The 21,272-nt window shown below is 38.9% G+C and overlaps 1 protein-coding gene across 3 annotated transcripts in view; it reads right to left on the bottom strand.

Moving 5' to 3' along the window:
- The window catches only part of DMXL1 (Dmx like 1), a 209,517-nt gene that overhangs the window by 68,558 nt on the left and 119,687 nt on the right, over positions 1-21,272 (bottom strand). For 2 of the 3 annotated variants that reach the window (XM_060235556.1, XM_060235558.1), the window contains exons 22-32: positions 20,216-20,381; positions 19,847-20,099; positions 17,816-18,894; positions 16,707-16,898; positions 16,329-16,405; positions 15,528-15,655; positions 14,577-14,825; positions 10,691-10,869; positions 9,114-9,241; positions 6,087-6,172; positions 5,422-5,623 (exon numbers count right to left, since the gene is read on the bottom strand). In XM_060235556.1, coding sequence (XP_060091539.1) covers positions 5,422-5,623; positions 6,087-6,172; positions 9,114-9,241; positions 10,691-10,869; positions 14,577-14,825; positions 15,528-15,655; positions 16,329-16,405; positions 16,707-16,898; positions 17,816-18,894; positions 19,847-20,099; positions 20,216-20,381 — 2,739 coding nt within the window. Of the gene's footprint in view, positions 1-5,421; positions 5,624-6,086; positions 6,173-9,113; positions 9,242-10,690; positions 10,870-14,137; positions 14,252-14,576; positions 14,826-15,527; positions 15,656-16,328; positions 16,406-16,706; positions 16,899-17,815; positions 18,895-19,846; positions 20,100-20,215; positions 20,382-21,272 lie in introns of all 3 variants that reach the window. The other variant, XM_060235559.1, reaches the window with a different exon arrangement.

Raw genomic sequence — 21,272 nt, forward strand, 5'->3', positions numbered from 1 at the left:
TATAAAGGGCTTTAAAGGTAAGAACCAGCACCTTGAAACAAATCCAGTATGCAACAGGTAACCAGTGCAGTACTTTCTAATCTGTATCCTAAACAATAGGCAGTACCAAGGAATCCTGGGTAATCTCTTGCCATTTAACACTAAAAACAGCCAGCCTGTATTTAAAGACAATAGGAGACTGATCCACAACTGGTGCTAATCAGAAAGATCCTGGATACTATGGCATTCGAGGCTGCTAGTTTCAAGAATATGGTAAGTATGACTGATGGAACTGGTATGATTGCCTAGGTCTGCATGGAGAGGCAGGACCGGGGGTGATGCCAAATGACCAAGCCGTCTACTTATTTTTCTTGATCTGCAACAAAAAGTTATCAGTCAAAAAGGCAAACAGTGCCATATTCATAAAAGGGAGATCCTCCACCTTCTCCTGAGAGTCAAGAGGGAGGGCTGTGGAGTGTAACCATGCATGGATTCTGAGAACAAGGGCTAAACCAATGGCTCTGGATGAGGAATCAGTTGCATGTCTGCCTGTGCTAATTTGTTGCTTCAATAAATGCAGTGCTTCTGCTTGTAGTAATTTTGCTAGATGTTTCTTATTTTCTGATAACAAATCTATATATGCAGCTATCTTTTCCCAAAGGAACAGCTGGTATCCTCTCATGATAGCACTGTAACTGGTTATATGAAGGTTGAGTGTCACTGAAGAGAAAACTTTCCTGCAGCTTTTTCATCACTGGTGAGGAATGTACTCCTGGACATGGTTTTGATTGCATCTATTTAGTTATGAGGGAGGAAGTTGGGGGATGGCTAAACCTATAAGAACAGCTTTCCTCCTGTGCTGGCTGGTTTTTGCCAGAAAGCCTTTGAGCTGTTTCCAATGTTTTCTAGAATAGGGAAGGTGATTGTACCAGAAGATTCTGCATAGTTCCCCCAAAATCTTATCCATAGGTCTAGGGTTGCTGGAGCTTATTTCTGTGTCCAGCAACTTGGCCATTCACGCCATCTGCTCAGCATGTTATTTAACATCTAAATGCACCCCCTTGGCCAGCTGGCATGTAGTTCAGGTTGGGTTATCATCAATATGCTGATAACACTCAGCTTTATCTGTTGATGGGTGGCCCTAGTTAATCTGACTAAGCATTTGGGGGCCATGGTGGATTGGTTAAAGCAGAGTCAGTTGAGACTGAATCCTTCTAAGATGGAGATTCTCTGGATGGGTCACAGTGATGCCGGTGTGAGATGCTGGCTCCCAGTGGGGTACTGTTGACACTGGCACTTACTGCTCAGAGCCTGCTGGGGATGACTTTATATAGATCCTTGTCTATGGAGGCCCAGGTCACCAATATTGCTAGGCTGGTGTTTTATCACCTGCACCAGGCCCAGCAGCTGGCTCCCTGCTTGTCTTGCTCCAACCTAGCCACTGTAATCCATGCAATGGTCACTTTCAGCCTGGATTACTGTAACTTGCTCTACATGGACCTACTCTTGAGGCTGACCCAAAAATTCCAGCTGGTGCAAATGCAGCAGCCCAGGTCCTGATGGGGACCCCAAACACATGCACATCTCTTCTGTGGTACAGGAGCTGCATTGGCTCTGGTGTGGTACCAGATCAGGTTCAAGGTCCTGGGGTTGACCTTTATGACCCTTAACGGCCTGGGACCTGCATACCTTCAGGACTGCCTCTCCTGGTATACCCCCAAGGGAGTCATGCACTCTGTTTGGCAGCATCTGCTGGTGGTCCCCAGCCCGAGAGATGTCCAGCTGTCCTCAACAAGGGCCTTTTCTGCCCTGGCTGCAGCCTGATGGAGCTCTCTGCCACTTTTTATCAGGACCCTGTGGGACCTTTTGTGGTTCCACAGGGCTTACAAGCCAGAGATTGTTCCACAAGGCATTTGACTGAGGACAGCAAAGGTTTCCATCCCGGCACTCCCAACTCTCTGTTTTTCACTTCCCCCTCCCCCATGAGATAGTATCTCTGGTTTTGATGCCATCTTTAAAAAAAATTATTATTATTATTATTAGCATTTTTAGGTCAATGTTTTGCTTTATTGTATTTCTGATCTTTGTTGCTGCTTTGATGTAAACCACCCTGAGCCCGATTGGGATGGTAAAATAAACAAACAAATAAAATAAAATAAAATAAAGCAAGCAAGCTTTATTTTCTCATTGAGTGATACTGGATCTGGGTCTCCCCCAGTGTCATTATGGGAGGGATCTGATGGTAGATCTGAGCCCGAAGAAGAAGAATTGCAGATTTATACCCCACCCTTCTTTCTGAATCAGAAACTCAGAGCGGCTTACAATCTCCTATATCTTCTCCCCCCACAACAGACACCCTGTGAGGTGGGTGGGGCCGAGAGGGCTTTCACAGCAGCTGCCCTTTCAAGGACAACCTCTGCCAGAGCTTTGGCTGACCCAAGGCCATTCCAGCAGGTGCAAGTGGAGGAGTGGGGAATCAAACCCGGTTCTCCCAGTCCACGCACTTAACCACTACACCAAACTGGCTCTCAAAGCAGAAGGGGAATTAGCCCTCAATACTTCCTCCTCCTCAAAATCTGGATGTTCTACAAAACATTGATTAAAAACTGGTAGATCCGCTGTTCTCAGTTCCGTGAGAAGGAGGATCTTGGTTCTGGGCGTTCCTTTATTGACTGTCAATCATCTCATTCCTGTGGTTTTGGAAAGGTGAAGTAGAAGGGATAGCCTTGCTACTGTGATGGTGGCATTGAGCCTTGCCATGGTGTTGGAGAGGGTGGTTCTGAATGTTGATCAGTTGCTAGAATCATTAAAACACCCTGACCAGGTTCTATCTCCCCTTCAGAACAGGAGCACACTGGAGATGCATGCGGTGAAGGCGTTTGTGGAGGAGGAACCTCTGCCCGTTTAATCAGACCTGGAGGCAACCCAGAATTGATGAGTCATTTGGTTCTGGAAGCATCTTGGAACCGGTGCAGTGCTTTTCCTTGTGTTTCATCTTAATACAAGTTTTCTTAGGTAGTGGTTCCAAAGAAAACTGTTTATCTGTTTGGATGGGTGATCAGGTCTGAAGTTTTGAATCTGACCTTGGAAATGGCAGAACCAAGGTGCTTGAAGGTGGACTCATCAGGTGGTCAGTCCAAGCTAGCAATTTTGATGACAATGGCTGACTCTGCTCTGTTGGGACAGATATGTTTGCTGCCAAGCTATCAGAGCACAGATGCATTTCCCCCCATAAGCTCGCTTTTAGTTGTGCCACTCAGTCACAGTGGGCTTTTAGGGTAAACTGGAGACAAATTTTATTTATTTATTTATTTTATTTATATCCTGCCCTCCCCGAGATGGTAGCGTTGTGGGCCTCACCGAAGCAAAATAAACAAAGAAGTTGCTCCAGTAGCAAGGAATGTTTTTGAAAACTTTGAACAACACATGAAGATCAGAGCTGATGAGAAGGTCCAAACCATGCAGCAACAAAGAAAGGACTGAGGGAAAGGCCCCCACCCTGCAGAGCATGTGGTTATTTGGGCTGGAAAATGCCCTCTAATGAGCTGAGCAGGGAAGAGACTCCACTCAAAGTGTTGTATAGTATTAGAAATAGCTATAAAAGAGCCTCCAGTGGCTGGCCAGAAGACTGAAGCTCACATTATGTTGGTGTAAATTACTGTCAGATTCCAGTTCAGAATCAAGCAAATGATTACTGATACATTATTATGTCTTGTGTTATTATTTCTCTGCAATTACTGTAAACCAGCTGAACTCTCTAGAGTCCAGATTCTTAAGTTTATGAAGAATTTTACCTCATTTTAAAATAAACAATGAGTTTGGACATGTCTTCCACTCCTGTACAAAAAGAATGCAAACCCAAGATGACATAACTAAAGAAATGAAGTAAATTATACTTATTGTATTTTGACAATAATCCTTATAAACAAAAAGCTATGGGAGGCATTTATCCCTTGATACAATATCAATAACATGCAATATAAGCAAAAGTATATCCCTTCTCAGCCCACTGACAGAATGCCAGACCCAAACCATCTCCCTATGCAAGTAAGATGTTAACATAGTTTTCTAATACAAATATAAGCATTACCAATTCTTCTTCTCTCTCACTCATGTTCATTTGTCTCATGAGATCACTTCAGTGTTTGAGACTATATATTTCAATGGTGGTAACTGAGCACAAGGAAAAGAAATAGCTTTCAAGAAGCAAAAGACACATTTGTGCCCAGAGTCAGTGCTGACAGCATTCTGTGTTTTGCTTTCCCAAGATGAAACTATTTCTTTTTGTGGAGAAACAGAAAATGTTCTACACATTCTGTCAATACTTCATGTTCCACATACAATCTTTTAACATATTTATGTTTATTTAGTACTAAAGAACATGTGGAGACAGAAGGATTCAGCAATCAAAGGCCTTTCACAGCCAGGGACATTATACTGAGTATACGCTTGAGAGAGATTCTGCTCATGACAGCATCCTGATAAGTTTATGTCTAACACACATTTTAATAGAAAAGAATAAGAGTCCAGTAGCACCTTAAAAACGAACATTTGTGGTAAGGTATGAGCTTTTGTGACTCATGAAAGCTCATACTCTACCACAAATGTTAGTCTTTAAGGTGCTACTGGACTCTTACTCTTTTCTACTGCTACAGACAGACAAACACAGCTCCCATCATGACGTATATTAACAAAAGCCCTTTTTATATTTTTAAGTGTGGAAATCAAACTTTCACATTGGTTTTACATTGTGCCTGCAAGTAAATATTAACACTAATGCTGCAATGTAAGCTTCTATTAGATACTCTATTACAAATAACAATGTCAGTTAAACAACAAACTACTGATGGAGACAGTGGTTTTCAGCTCAAGGGTTAAGAATCTTCAGTTGTGTTGCAGAACCCCACCTCCTAGGTCAGGAGCCCCTATATAGCTATCCTTTTTTCCTGATTTTAAGAAGAATCTGATCCATGCATAGACAAGGATGCCACAATTCCTGATGTATTTTACATACACAGTGAGGAGGAGCAGAGCAGTGAAGCTATTCAGAGGGAGACAGTACTTCTCAAATGCTCTAATGCTTGGTGTTCAGCTGGTGCTTCCTGTCCCTGACTTTCTGGGTTTGCTGTCTACAATAATAACCTTGACTTTGGTGAGGTCACAAATCCCTAGCCCCTTTTCCTGTCTTATGGCTCAGATCTAATGGTGACTGCCCATCATGTGATTGTAGCACAATGAGTTCCATGCTATCACACCAGAAGGTTAAAGGTAGGTTCCAAATATGGAAAGGCTGAAGACTACTGGTTTAAGACAACTGATGCTCAACTGACCAATACTACTGAATGTAAAAATGTTCATTTCAAACAGCAGATTTCACACACATTCCTAAAGAATATTAACAACACATATTTACAACATAGTTCAGACACTGTATGTATTTACTTGAAAGGGGTGTTTGTAGGTTCTAGCAATGCTTTGTGGCGGAGTAGTGCAGGACCTGAAGAGGATGAATCTTCTGAAGTATGAACAGAAATGAAATTTTCTGGTGGGCCACCATGCATTTCAAGTCTTCTGAGAAGAACTTGCTCCCAGCGCTGGAGCACCTTTAAAACTGTGTGACATAGTGGAGAGCTAACGGGAAGATCTGAAAATAGGCAAAAACATTTTTTTTAACTGCTATCTCTTCTTGCTATTCTGTTACCACAATATCAATCATATATTTTATTGAGAAGGAACAAAACCTTGGACACTTGTACCACCTAGTTAGAAACTAAGCTACATGTCTTCGATAAATTAAGAATCATTAGTAAGACTGAAAGTGTAATACTTCAACAGAACAGGAATGTGACCATAAAGAATACGCAAATAAACAGGCCACACCCCTGTTATGTAGCCAATCCTCCTGGAGCTTACAGTAGGCCCTGTAAGCTTTTGGAGGACTGGCTACTTTAGGGGTGTGTGGACTAATATGCAAAGGAGTCCCTGCTACAAAAAAAGCCCTGCAAGTAAACAAATCAGAAGAATCTGTCAATAGATTCTATAACTGATATTAAAAATAGATGGTGAAGTTCTTCAAAAAACAACTAATTACAAAGACAGATTATTACCTGAAAGATCATGCCCAGCCAAAGGATAGAAAATCTTCAAATCTTGAAGAACCAGCTGAACCATTGCCAGTCTCATCAGTGACCAACTAAATAAAATAAGCATTTATTGAATTTTTGGTGATGTTCAAAAAGTTGCAATCTCAAACATTTTCCTGTGAAAATTTAATATTTGCTTTTGATAGTCAAAATGCACTCACATTACAAAGTAGCATATCCTGCTTTGACATTACTATGAAGAATACAATAATTAAATAATTTCCCTGACTCAGAATTTTAACCACTATAATCCTGATTACAGTACTTTTCCCCAAATGCTCAAATATTCCACAGGATTTCTATAAACATTATCGAATGTATGTAAACTCAAAATATCAACACACTACTCTGGAGTTTGAAAGACAGAGGCATCCTAAGGCCACCCTTGAATTTATTTATGCCCTGAAATTTGATCTATAGCTTATCCCACATACTTTGGGCCACGCTTATGTCATAACCTAATTATTTTATCATTAATTAGAGAAAAATAAAAAATAATGGCATTTTCACCTTATCTTTCCAGCGGTAACAAATTTCTTCTCTACTAACCTCTACATGTTGGCAAAACAGAATTTGCTTGCAGAACTATTGCAGAACATCAGAGTTCAAGCGGTAGCCTTGCAGTGGCTTTCTTCCTTTCTCCATGGTTGGTGACAAAGGGGGGCGATTGGTGAGCAGACCTCTCTGTGGCACCCACACGAATGTGGTGTGCCACAGGAAGCTATTCTCTCACCAATGATGTTTAACGTCTATATGCACCCCCTTGCCCAGATTGCACGAGGTTTTGGGCTGGGTTGTCACCAATTTGCGAATGTCACCCAGCTCTATCTGTTGATGGATGGCCAGTCAGACGCCACCCAGACCACCTGACCAGGGCATTAGAAGCCGTGGTGCGATGGTTGCAGTTAAGCCGGCTGAAGCTTAACCCAACTAAGACGGAGGTCCTGTACCTGAGTCAGGGGGGATTAGGATCAGGCATCCGACTTCCCACCCTAGATGGTGCCCCTTTGGTGCCAGCTCAGCAGGTGAGAATGGATGCATCCATGGAGGCCCAAGTCACTGCAGTTGCACGATCTGCCTTTCATCATCTTCGGCAGGCCAAACAGCTGGTGCCCTATCTGACGTCCCAGGACCTAGCTACACTTCCAGGCAGGACTACTGTAACTCGCTCTACGCAAGCTTGCCTGAGACTGATCCGGAAACTCCAACAGGTGCAAAGTGTGATAGCACGGCTCTTGACTAGATTGCCCATACGGGCAAGCAGTTGACCAATGCTGTGCACACTGCACTGGTTACCAGTTGAGTACCGGATCCACTTCAGGGTTCTAGTACTGACATTCAAAGCCTTACGTGGCCTGGGACCAACATACCTGTAGTATCGCCTCTCCCCATACAAGCCCTGAAGGCAGCTACAATCTGCCAACCAATATCTTCTGGTTATCCCTGGCCCAAGGGACGTCCACCTTGCCTTGACCAGGGCCAGGGCTTTTTCGGCCCTGGCCCCATCTTGATGGAATCAGATCCCTGTGGAGATACAGGCCCTACTGGATTTGTTACCTTTCTGTAGGGCCTGTAAGACGGAGCTGTTCCGCCAGGCGTTTGGTTGAGGCAGGCAGACGCCTTTTGCTCTATTGCCTACACCATCGGCTATCCTCCCACACAGTGATCTGAACTATTGTATCCGGGCCACTGACTATACTCCAACCTGCACCATGAGCCCACCCGCCTTTGTTATACTGTACTGTGTTATGTTGCTGCTTTAACTGTAAGTAAAGTAAAGTAAAGTAAATAAAATTTTACTTTACTTTACTTTACTTCACCCGCCTTTGTTATACTGTACTGTGTTATGTTGCTGCTTTAACTGTATTTTATTGGTTTTATTGTATTGTATTTGCTTGGTTTATCTGTATGTAATCCGCGCTGAGCCTGCTTGGGAAAGGGCGGAATATAAATTAACCAAATAAATAAATAAATTTTCAACATTTACTGAGTGTTACTCAAAACTATAATTTTACTCCCATATTTTAGGAATATTTTTATCATGGTTCTGTAGGATTACAGCTTAACTATGTAACTTCTGTACAAGGTTATCGCAATCATGGGGAATAGGAGGTTCTGCCAAATACTAAAACTGATTGCTCTGCCCCACCCCCAATCCAGAGGAACTAGTGGGAATGCCATGGTGACAGCTCACTCAGTAGGATCCTCACCCCCAGCAAGCCTATGCAGAAGGCAATTGCCTGAGACTCTTCAGGAAAAGCTGGATCCTGACAACTTGGGGCAGGCTGAGGGCTAAAGAGGCATCCAAAGATGACATCAGCTGGCTGCATTGACTGTCAGACACCCAGCGATGGTCAGAGGCAAGAGTGGAGTACATTTATTCCTAAAGATGCAGTGGTATGGTGACTGAAGAAGAGGAACTTCTCTCTGGGTAATGCTGATTACATGAGCATTCAGGATAATTACATAAAAGGTAAAGGTAATTCCCTGTGCAAGCACCAGTCATTTCCAGCTCTGGGATGACATTGCTTTCACAACATTTTCATGGCAGACTTTTTACGGGGTGGTTTGCCATTGCCTTCCCCAGTCATTTACACTTTACCCCCAGCAAGCTGGGTACTCATTTTACCAACCTTGGAAGGATGGAAGGCTGAGTCAACCATGAGATAGCTACCTGAACCCAGCTTCTGCTGGGATTGGACTCAGGTTGTGAACAGAGCTTGGACTGCAGTACTGCAGCTTACCACTCTGTGCCATGGGGCCTAACAAAGCCTATACTATATAATTGTGCCCCTTAGGGATCTCTTCTGAAAGTCACAGGATTCTCTAACAAAATCTGATAGTATGAAGAAGTAGTATCAGAAACCAAAAAAGTACCAACATATGCATTCTATGAATATGTAAGTGTGTGGTTTAAGGTAAGAAAATTAGCCTTTGTTAGATTTTACATACTCACAGGTCAAAAATTACAGATAAACTCAAAGTTATTACCTATATGAATTTGAATTAGAGTGTTCTTGAAGCTTCAAATGTTCATCATCACCATCTTCATCATCACTGCTTTCTGGACTTTCCTCAGAATCATATCCAACTTTGATTTGTGATGATGGAAAAAATGGCTAAACAGAGGGTAAATGAATACTAAATGTCAAACATCATACAACAAAAAAAAAAAAGTCACAATTGAGCTGGATTCAAAAAAACCTGACATCTTTCTGTAGGGATTTGCTTCATGATAATTCATTTTTATGTGTTTTAACCTGAAAAAGTAGGTGCAAATTTAATGATTTATTTATTTTTGTTGATTTCTAGTCTGCCCTTTCCCAGGTTGGGCTCAGAGAGGATTACAACATAATAATTAAAATCACATCATAAAACAATTAAATTTAAACAGACCATTAAAGTAAATTAAAATAAGGCAGCATCAGTGTACACTGACAAAGGGTGGCAATTGGTAAGCAGACCTCTCTGTGGCACCCACACGAATGTGGTGTGCAGATATGAATGTCAGGCTTCCCTTCCCCACTGTTTTGAATTTATCTTTTGAATGTCAAGCATGTCTATACTTTCATTTTGATAAGGAAGCTTATCAAGACAGCCAGTTTGATGCAGTGGTTAAGGGCACTGACTCTAATCTGGGACAACCAGGTTTGATTCCCCTCTCCTCCCACTTGTAGCCAGCTGAGTGACTTTTTGTTAGCCACAATTCTCACAAAGCTGTTCTTTAAAGAGCTGTTCTTTGACAGCTCTTTCAGCCCCACCTAGTTCACAGAGTGTCTGTTGTGGGGAGAGGAAGGGAAGGAGATTGTAAACTGCTCTGAGGCTCCAAGTGAAGGGTGGGGTATAAATCCAATTTCTTTTCTTCATTTTGTTATTTGGTGCCTTCTCCAAATAAGCTTCCTTATCATATTTCTTTTTTCCTTAAGCTAGCTGAGACTTTTCTTCATAGGTTTTGCCATAATATATTTTTCTGCTGTGACGATTTTTCATGTCATTTTTGCCCCACCCCTCAAACAAACAATTAATTTGCACATCTCTCCAGCTTGGGAAAGAATGGGAAAGCAGCACTTTTAACTTAGAGGAAGCAGTTCAAGAGTAGGGCTGCCAACTCTGGATTAGGAAATTTCTGGAAATTTGGGGGTGGAGCCTGGGGAGGGTCTTCAGTGTGGAATAATGCCACAGAATCCACCATCCTATGCAACCATTTTCTCTAGGAGAACTGATTTTATTTTTTATTTTTTGTATTTTATGTGTGTGTCTGAACTGGAAGTCATGGCAACTTCTGGTGACTGACCACTAGTGGGAGTCTGAAGGATATTCACAGAGGTGGCTGAATAAAGCCCTGTCCTCCCAACTCCTGGTATTTCAAGGCGGTCTCTCATCCAAGTACTTGCCAGAGTTAACCCTGCTTAGTGTCTAAGATCTGACAAGATTGGTCTTTTCTGGGCTATCCAGGCCAAGGCCAGGATAACTGATCTTTGTGGCCTGGGTGTCAGTTGTAATTCCAGGAGATCTCAAGGTCCCACTAAGGGTTTGCAACTCTATTGAAGGGAGGGAAGGGGAGTTACCTTTGCTATAAAATAGTCCCAGATACTAAGTTCAGGGGGGATAAACTTTTCTCTGTAATTTGAAGAGTCTTGTTCTACCAAAGGTAAAGAAGCAGGATGCAAGCTCTCTTTTGGAGATAATTTTGATGACAGTCTAAACCGTTTATGCTGTTTCTCACCATCATCTATAGGAGGACAAGCTACAGAGATTTAAAAAAATACACAATTATAGTCAAGTTTGGAAATACTTTCCAGATACAACCTTCAGTTTAACAAGATTTCCTTTAATATTTCAGGCAACAAACAGATACATAATACTAAGCTCTCTCACATACAGAATTCATTATACCAACCGTCATACTTTTTTTTTAAAAAAAGGTCTAGTCTTTAGCTTTCAGACCTAGCCATGATCAATGCTCTGCCACTCCAAAAGAGCATAACATTTCTTTAGCATATACTTTATAACATTTATTTTTACAAAGCTTGAGGACAACAGTCTTAGTTCTCAATCAAGCAGTTATACTATGGTTTCTTAGCTTGCTGCTATGCAGAACAAGCAAAGAAAAGTCTCAATAGCACGCAGATCTTTCCCTCTTGCTCTTCCTGAGTAGGAAATAAAGTATTTTTGTATTTTAGCATTTATTATTTCAAAATATTTTGTCAGCTTATAATCTTTTTGTTAAAATAGAACTGTAAAGTGGTTCTTAAATGCTACCTACCTTTTTTTCAAAGATAAAACAACATAATATTGTAATATAGTCTTGTATAATATAATTTGCTTTGATTTTAGCCAGCATAACAAGCATGCACATGCATTGTTTAATAAAGAGCATTAGTTCGAGCTAAAAAACAAATAAACCTTATGCTAAAATAAAGGCACCAAATATTAAGTTAATAAAAATATTACATGATACAGAGCTTTAAAAATATGGATCCTTTGACAATTTATTGCATTCCCAGTTTATCTTCTAAGTCATAGCTATGCTTAAATCTCATTTCTTTGATTTGAGTTCTGCAAATTGGATTGCCATACCAACAATCTGACACATATAAGACTACCAATTAATTCCAAAGATATTACAGTGAGCCCTCACTGATGCAGGCAATTTACTTCTTAATGCTTAAGGGTTGTTATCTTAATTAGGAAGGCTCTTCATAGTATATACTAGGCAAAGAAATAAACACCCATAAACTACAAACCAAAGCATGTAATTAAGACAATGATTTTTCCCATAAAACAAAAATTAATTTAAGCATTTCTGATTTAGATTAAGTTTTCTAACAGGCAGGTATTAACAAGAACAATTTGAATGTGCAATATAGATTAGCAATATAGATTAGCATTGAGATATTGAAAGCTTTACGAAAGAGTTTTTGCTAGTAATAAATCACTACAAACTGTATCATGTTTTGTATAAGCAGCAAGATTTTTGAACATTCCTTAGATTACAATGATAAACTGCAACAATTAGCACAGCCAATTTGCATTCCATTTGTCATCTGAAGCCCAAAACAACAGCTTGCAATAAGTTTGGTAGCATGGCCCACAGAACTACTTTTGCATGACAAATTTTGGGTCTAAGATTTTTTGGGGGAAGAAAATACTGTCAAGCAACAGAACACACTAAATGAAGGATAATATGGATTTCTAGTTGTTATTTTAAAGTTTCAAAATTTTTCTGTAAAACTGAATTCTTTCGATAGTATTCAGTAATATTTAATAAAATGAAACTAAATCTGTCTCCCTTGCTGAAGTATTCCATCTTCAGTTGGCCCAATCAAAGCCTGATGTCATCCTTCTGATTTACTGACACCATCCTGAAACTATATTTAATTCAATCAATTTTGTCTCCTGCCCTGAAATCAAGTGGTTTAAATTGTTTTAACGGCTATGTTTTGTTGATTTAAATTGTTCTGTTTTTGTTGTAATCTGCGCTGAGCCTATTCGTGGGGTACGGTAGAATAAAAAAATGCAAGGAAGGAAGGAATTAGATCCTGGATATCTCATATGAAAATCTGGCACTCAAAATACTTTACCATGCAGGCTCAGAGGGTGACACCCATCACACATTTTGAACGACATACCGCCTAATTCTACTGTACAACATAACTCAAGAAATTATTTCATTTGAGTGTCTTACAAAATAAAACAAGTGGAAATCCTAAAAAAACCTTCTGAATAAATTGACAATTATTTCCGACAAGATAGCCTCTCATTACCCTCTGAAAGTATTTCTAACATTACCAAACAGTTCATTATATTAAATATTCAGATCTGATTTTCATTGGAAATGATGTCACTGTTAAAAAGAGGAAAAATCTCAATACACTGGGAAATGCATATCTTTATGAAACTGCGCTAGCTCTCTGGCACAGCTTAAGAATGTCACAATTTTATGTATCAAGGAAGGATGAATAGAACAAAATACAACTGCCCATTCACAGATGGCAGACTGTTCTCAGGAATTATTTTTCTAGACAAGTACATTCAAGATATTGAAACAATGTTCTCCATTTCAGTTATTGCTACAGTTCCTGGAACACTGTACAGAATATATAATATACACACATGGATGCTTCCTTATATTCTTTATTTCAGTAACAAAAAAAGCAGTTGAAGAAGCTTTTTATTTGGTATTGGAGACTAAAAAACCCCCAATCTTAGACTGCTTCATAGCAGGGATAGAAGATGATTCCTCTGCATCCCTCGGATGCTTGCCGATAGCCATTGCTGTTCAAATTTCAAAGCAATAACAAAGGCAAGTACTATTAAGATTAAATAGACCTTAGAATGATACATGCAAAAATATTCTTTGCTCCAAAACTCCTTTTCTGAGAAGAAACAGCAGCAGAAGTAGAGCAACCTTTTACAACTTAGAGAGGTTCCCAAATTTTCTGTACGGGGAAAAGCTCCACATAGAAAGTTAGCAACAACAAAAATAGACTCCCAGTCGTCAAGGCCAGTTGTAAATTAGTTGGCTGTGCCTGGCCAGGTGATAGCCGTAATTGTCACTCCACTACCACGGGAATGCCAGATTTTATATTATACTATTTGCTGTCCTAATCCAGTCTTTGGAAGCTACTGAACCATTTTCACTATGAATCAAATACTACTTTTATATGCTAAATTAACACTTAGAAATCCACAGCCATATTGCAATGGTCATGTGAAACAAAACAAAGCAGTTGTAACGAACAAAAATATACTGGAAATATTTCTGGTAAGTGCAAGCCATGGCCTCACCTCAATATTACTAAAAATATTTAAATGTGATTCAAGAGGGAGTGTTCCAAACATATGAATGGCCAATATATTTTCAGAATTAAACTCATTTGAATAATAGAGAGTTAAAACATGAAGCCATGACTTATAAAACAGAAATTTTTCATTTTAGTTGTTTTTCTAGATATGCAAGATCACACTGCAGCATTGCATTTAAATGCCTAAAACTGAAGCTAATATCTTGCCTGCAAGTTTGGCAGGGCTATGAGTAGTGTTGGCTGTTAGAGATTTGGTAAACCCCACACATTCCATGGAGAATACTACTACCTGATGTGGGCTAGGCATAGAGAAGTGCCTACCTGCCAAAGAAAGAAAAAAAATATTCTGCTCTTAGAATGATAGGATTATCTTAAATAAAGGAAAGTTACTTTTTCACCAGTCATTTTAAATATTAACATCCACACTTCAATTACCAACAAACTGAAATTTCTTTAGAAGCTGCACAGCAAGTGCATAGAACTTATTTTAAAAAATCTAGATCCCTCAAATATATTAATTTATTTAGACCTGACTGTAGCAGATATCAGGAAAGACAAGTTTCAGATGGTTGAGTCAGTTCATAAAATAAGAAGGAACAAAGTTCACACATAGTTTGAGTCTAAAAAGTAAAGAGTGTAAACTAACCCATCTTTGCCACTTGTTGAATTTGTCCTCTTTTAGGGATCTTAGCTCCTCCACCAAAGACAGCAAACCACATTTTGTCATTCAAAGGATGGGCCACAATTCTGTACAATTCATTGCTGGAATGTGTAGCTAAGCCATGGATGAAGAGACTAAGATAGACTGCTGTCAGAATTTCACATAGCAAAATTGTAATTCCAGGCTGGGCTTCTTCCCCAGCACAATTCAACAACTGTATTAAAGCTGTTATTCCTAGAAAAATAAAAATAAACATGCATTTAAAAACAAACAAACAGAACACTATAATATGCAATTAGTTATAATATACAATTATCCTCAGACACACACAGGTAGAAAGAAGAATTGCAGTCCCTGTATTGTGAATGCTTGAAGGCCGCTGATTCCTTTGCAGAAACTTCAACAACCTCTGCTGAATCTCTGGTATACAATTTATATACATTTTTAAAAAGCTATGTTAACGTCTATGTAAGCCTATTCTTCTCATAACCATATACTGCATACACTCCAGATGGCACCTCTAATACTGGACACTAGAAGCAGCAGATCATTGTATGCCAATGCACAAACTTTAATCCAAATGAACATTTAAAGTGCAGACAATACACATGTACTTGCATATATGGCTCTAAAAACAGTGCACTTCTAACATTTTAGGCTGCTATGTTTTTCTATATCCCCAGTTTGTTTTGTTATCCATAATTTCTAATGTTGCTACTTTTTATGGTTTTGTTTTGTGAACTGCCTCAAGAAAATATCTGGAGAGGTGGTGTGTATGTATATATATATATATATATATATATATATATATATATATATATATATATATATATATATATATATATATATATATATATATATATATATATACACACACACACACATACACACACACGCGCGCGCACACACACACACACTCCAAGAAGTATACACTACCTGGCCATTGAGCTGGTGCAGTATTGGGAGTTACTGTTTCATCTAAGCTTGCAGTTCTTAAAGAACGTCGATGAGAAAGAAGCAGCGTCTGGTAAACTGTCCCAGTGAATTGATTTGCTTGTAATGAACTATATAAAAGAAATTAAGATCAAATAAAGCCAGTCATTATATTAATTATGTATTTTATGCATATCACACAGATTCCAAGTATCAATATATTAAATTTTGAACTTTTAAAGTGTTTGTAAAAGGGACTTCAGTAATCAGACACTGAGCCCATGGTTGCCAATTAAAAGAACAATCTGAGAAATAATTATATTTTTCTTTTTTTAAAAAAAAATACAACACTATATTAAAGATTATTACATATAGTGTAGAGACACAGCTATGGATTGTATTAGTAACTTTTTCCTTCAACTCAAAACTTCTTAGAGAACTTTTAGCTTAACTGTTTTATCATTATAAAGTATCTATAGTGTCATTAAATGAGCATTTGTATCACATTAGATTATTTAGAATCCAATACTTTGGAAGTGTGCAGTTTTAAAGTTTTACCTTATTGCCTCCCCCAAAGCCTTTTTAGTGAAATCATATTTAGAGCACATGCACATACTGGACAAGGCCTGAAACAACTCTTAAATTTCATATACCCTTTATTATGAGGAAATACATTGAATAGAACAGATAAGGGAATGGGGAGGAGGGGGTTATTTCTGTGGCATAAGCTATTATTACCCCAAAATATAGGGAAGGTTAAACAGGGATAAAAGTGAAATGCTGCGCACCATATCAGATCTTTACCTATAAGTATGACTTCCACAAAGAGACTGGTATATGCAAGCTGACAGAGATGCTGCTAAGGTATGCATTACATGTATCTGGAAAAGAGATTTGTAGGACACATTATATTTCAGAGAGAACTTTTGTACAGATAAATTTAGAAAGGTATTACCAACTCAAATGCAAGTGGTCACATATTACATGCCTGAAAACAATTCAAAGTGGCCGACATTTAGACTGCTAATACACATGTATTACTGCAGATTTGTTTAGAATATCTCAAAGGTCAGACTTCTGTGCTGTATGAAACATATGCATAAATATAAATGTTCCCAGGTTTTAAGAAAAAATAAAAGACAACATAAATTAAATGTCTGATATTAGTAACAGTGTACTTGCCTTGTTGTTCTGTACATCTGGATGAGGTGGAGAATCAAGGTCTATGATTGCATGTAGTATGTCATGTGTCAGGTTACTAAGATGTAATAATGGATTGGCCACCACAGTTTTGGCACTTGCAGTACAGGCAAACAAAAGTGGTATTGAACTTTCTTCTGACATGTTATTAGTAGGCAACTGCTCTGTCTGTTCCTTTGCAGGGAGAAAATGTAGTAAATTTGGCTTAATACCTGAGTTTTGCAATACTCTGTATACTACTACAATGCTTAACAACAATAATGTCCTACAGAATTTCATTTATTGAAGACATTTCTATCATACAATGTATCTAATTTCTAATTATGTATATCTGCATCATTTTTTTCATTTGTAGCTAGATTAGTATTATCTCCTAATACTTTTTTTAAAAAATTGAAGCTGAAAAGAGTAACAATGTTACATGAAAATACAAAATGTTCATGGCACCATTACTCCATCGCACAGAATACCAACAGGAAGAAAATAACTGGGAATCTAAAACTTGAAACGAGAACCTTATTGTTTATCCTGGCAAATTATCCAAGACTGTGTTGTAGCACCCCCTGCCCCAAATACTCTTTAGGCACTAACTACAGGCTCTTGTAATAAGCAGGTATTATGGAGCTTCTCACTGACTAACCAGGCATAAATACTAGCTGTCTGCCTATGCCTGGTCAACAAAACTGCAGCTTGTGGTGCTCAAGCTGCGAATTCAAACACCAAGTCCAGTTTTAATAACTGATGGGATGGGAGAACACTCATTCACAATTTGGTTCCTAGTACAGCTGCTTTTGCCTAGACATTAAAATAAACAACAGGTGAGATATAAACTCAGTAGTTCTCAATACCAATAAGGCCTGGAAGTAAAACTAAGACCTTTTCCCTTCCATGAGGGAGAATAGGAATACTTTCCATCTCTGTAACTAAGAGATCCAAGTAAATTTAAACAACTTGTATTTTATTTGAGGACCAAATAAATAGGAAGTGATTACACCACAGAAGTAGACAGGCTTCATAATTTTGTCAATGACATAATTCTAACATAATTATTTTGCATTCCTACGCCTAAACAAAAAGGGGGGGAAGCATACCTGCTGGGATTCTTGAAGAAGCAAAATCAGTTCCATCCTTACAGATGCCAAACCTCCACCATGAGATCCATGGAGTATGCAGTAACTTAGAAACATCCTCAAAAGTGACTGATATTTTGTAAGCCACTGTCTTCTCTGAGAATTTTCTTTCTGCTGTACTTTTAGCTGTTTGTCTGATGGTTCTTCAGCTATTTCATTTAATGAGGCTGCATCAACTACTGGGCTAATTCCTGACTGAATGTCTTCTGCTTCAGCATTATAAGAACAAGTCTTTTGAAGAGCTACCACTTCTCTTTCAAGCCAATGATAAAGCTGGTACCTTAATTTCCCACCATCTACCTCATAGCCAGTAGATAATGTACGGAGTTCCATGGTGAGAATCTTCAAGCATGCCCTAAATTTCAGCTGTGACAAAATGATGTCTTGTGATAAACTTAAAGCATCATCATCACCAGCTTCACTGTAAGTTTCAGTATAGCTAGTGCTAACTTTGATTGGTTTCTCGTGCACTGTTTTCTGCAAAGGTTTCATTTCAAGACAAGAATCTTCACTTTCCTCACCTTTGTCACTGTCCCATTTTAGCTCCAAAGGTTCATTCTGGAAGAGCATACTTGGTTGACTCCAGTCAAAAGAAAGTGCAGAGTTTGGATGCTTGTCTGAGAAGTCTGAAGATGATCCTAAGCCATTTACAACTGGTTGTGACCAATCAATGCTGGGAGACTGGTCATCCATTGATTCCACTGGTACTGGAGAATCAGATGAACTGCCTTTGCTAATGTCTATTAAGCTAGGTGTTTTTCCTAAAGTCCTGGACTTCTTGACTACTTTGGGCATCTTTGATAACACTTCTAAAGCCAACATGGGGCAACCAGTCTTTAAGTGAGCATATGCTGCAGTGAAGAACAATCTTCTTTCATCTAAATTGATTTCATCTGCTAGTCCATTTTCTCCAGTTACACAAATCCTTGTTGAAGATAAATCAGAAGAACCAAAATGCCGTCTCAACAACAAAGGATGCGTCCTTAGATAATTATAAAAATTAAATACTGAAGGGTGACAATTTGAGATGCTTCCTTCATCTGTAAAAATATCACACAAGAGAACGGCTTGACATATGGATCACAGCTCTTCTACAATAAATCCCTAGCTCCTCTCTAAAATTATACAACCACACTGAGAATTCTGTAGCAAGATACATTCTTCAAGTGGCTTTACCTTCTACGTTTAATACACTAGATGTTAGTTTTCAGAGAAACACAGTTAATACAAGTGACAACGAAGAGTAAGCACATGATCAATCACATGGATAAATTTGAAATTCTGAGAAAACATTTTATATTTGTCAAGAACTCTGGATCGAAACAATTTATGCTACAACAGATCTAATGTTAATCTTAATACTAAACACAACTGGCCAGTCAATATGAAATTGTAGGTGTATATGTATGGTTTTCTTATTTTTAAAAGTATTTTGGGGATTATACAGAAGAAAAAAAACCCAACGAACAGAGAAAAAACACAGTAAACACCATTTGAATTCTATCTGGAAAAAACCCCCACAGAAGTGATAACTCAAATAGCCTGTTAAGGAAATGCTTAGTATTCAGTGCAACTGGGCCTCTGTTTCATGAAGGGGGGTTGGGTCCCTGCTCCCCCAAAAGGAGAAAGGGGAAGACAGTAAGGTCCCATACTTATTTGATTGCAGATCACCTGGACTCTTTGAGATTAAAACCATTCCCCATTATAAGGACACAATGGTAAAGACTGGAGAAAATAAGGCCCACATTTTCATCCTATGTACAATCCTGGAAGATGGTATAAAAAGAAGCTTTGATTTCCAGATAAATTCTTGCTACTATATGATAGACGTGAACAACAACAGATCCTACTTGAACACACACTTGCAAATTTATTTAATTGAATGGTTATGGCACATACATTTTAAATTTGCTATCCATTGAATATATCAAAGGAGTATTTTCAAATATGTATTCATACTGAAGAATATGTTTAAAATGCATTTTGACTTACCACTCTCATCCAGAATAGGTTGGCTTATAAGAGTATCAAGAGCATGGGTATAATCTTCTAAAATCCAGTAAGCCATACTTCGAAGAAAAGGATCATTGTGTACGTTTAATAGATTTTCCTTGCTATGATGCCAGCCTCCCAGAATTCTTTTCTGCAGAATTGATTTATAGGTCCCAGATACTTCAAACTCTGATTCATAAAGTCTGGATATTACAAGGGCCAACTGAATATCATGTAGCTTCTCTAGACAAACCTATTTGAAATACATGCAGGAGCAGCTTGTAAACAGAAGAAAACATCTCAATGGACGAACATACACTGGTGAATGTATTTAGAATATGTATTGTATTGTAATTTCAAGTGAGTTACCTCAACTGCATCTTTTAGATGACCAGCCAGCAAGAAAAATGCTGCCGAATGTTCAAAACGTTGTTTTCCTAACAGAGCAAAAGCATTCTTCAATGCTGCTTTGCGCCATCTGTCTTCACTAAAATTGTGTCCAAAGAACTGTGTCATCTTAGTGTCTCTCAGAGATCTGTAAATAAACATTCTATATACATCATCATAATTAAGAGATTTGTTAAGTGGACACCCACAAAATAATCTCGTATGTATAATTTGCTTCTGAAAATTTCAAATGCTAGTCTCTGTCTAATCCAAGTACTCAGCGGTGTGAAATCATTTGATATTTAATAATTTGATATTTGCCATTAGCTGACTCTAGGACACCCACTAGGAACAGCCTGCAGTTTGGATATCAGCAAACTGCTTACACCAATTTTTCCTTGGAAGATACATAGTCAGATGAACTAGTACATAGTCAGAAGAACCATTAGCACAGTATATGAATAAAGAAAGTAGAAGGTACCATCATAGGATACTTGGTGCATGTCTTGTAATGATGGGGCAAATTCAGAACAGGATATTCCCAGGTTGTGAAATCAGGAAAAGGAGTACAAGCTGGCCTGTATCTGCAACCCATGGATTAAAGGCAGCATTGATCTCCATAATGCAGATCTCATGGAGTGGAAGTGTGAGCACTGCAAAGAAGTGCAGAGATTTCAGGCCAATAAAAATGGCCATATGAAACAATGGGTGGAAGATGCTGTGGAGGAGAAGCTGAATACCAGCACCTCTGCCTCCAAGAGCCCAACCAGGCAGAAGCCCCACTACTGGTTGTTGGTAGTAAAGTGGAAGATCAGCAGCAGCAACGGGAAGGCCAGGAGTGCAATGGCAGAGGATCCGGCATCAGTGATGGTGAGGGAGTACCTCCCTGAGTCCCCTAAGTCTGCCCATGCTGATCCTCTCAAATACTAGTCATGCAAGATCATTACCGGGACCAATCTCTCTTTTGTGGCCATGAATCTCTTCTTCTGCCCTCCCACCAGCATTCAGAGTGAGTGGGTATTCTCCATCTGGGAGACAT

This window comes from Heteronotia binoei, chromosome 4 (assembly GCF_032191835.1).
Source record: "Heteronotia binoei isolate CCM8104 ecotype False Entrance Well chromosome 4, APGP_CSIRO_Hbin_v1, whole genome shotgun sequence".
NCBI classification, from domain to species: Eukaryota; Metazoa; Chordata; class Lepidosauria; order Squamata; family Gekkonidae; genus Heteronotia; species Heteronotia binoei.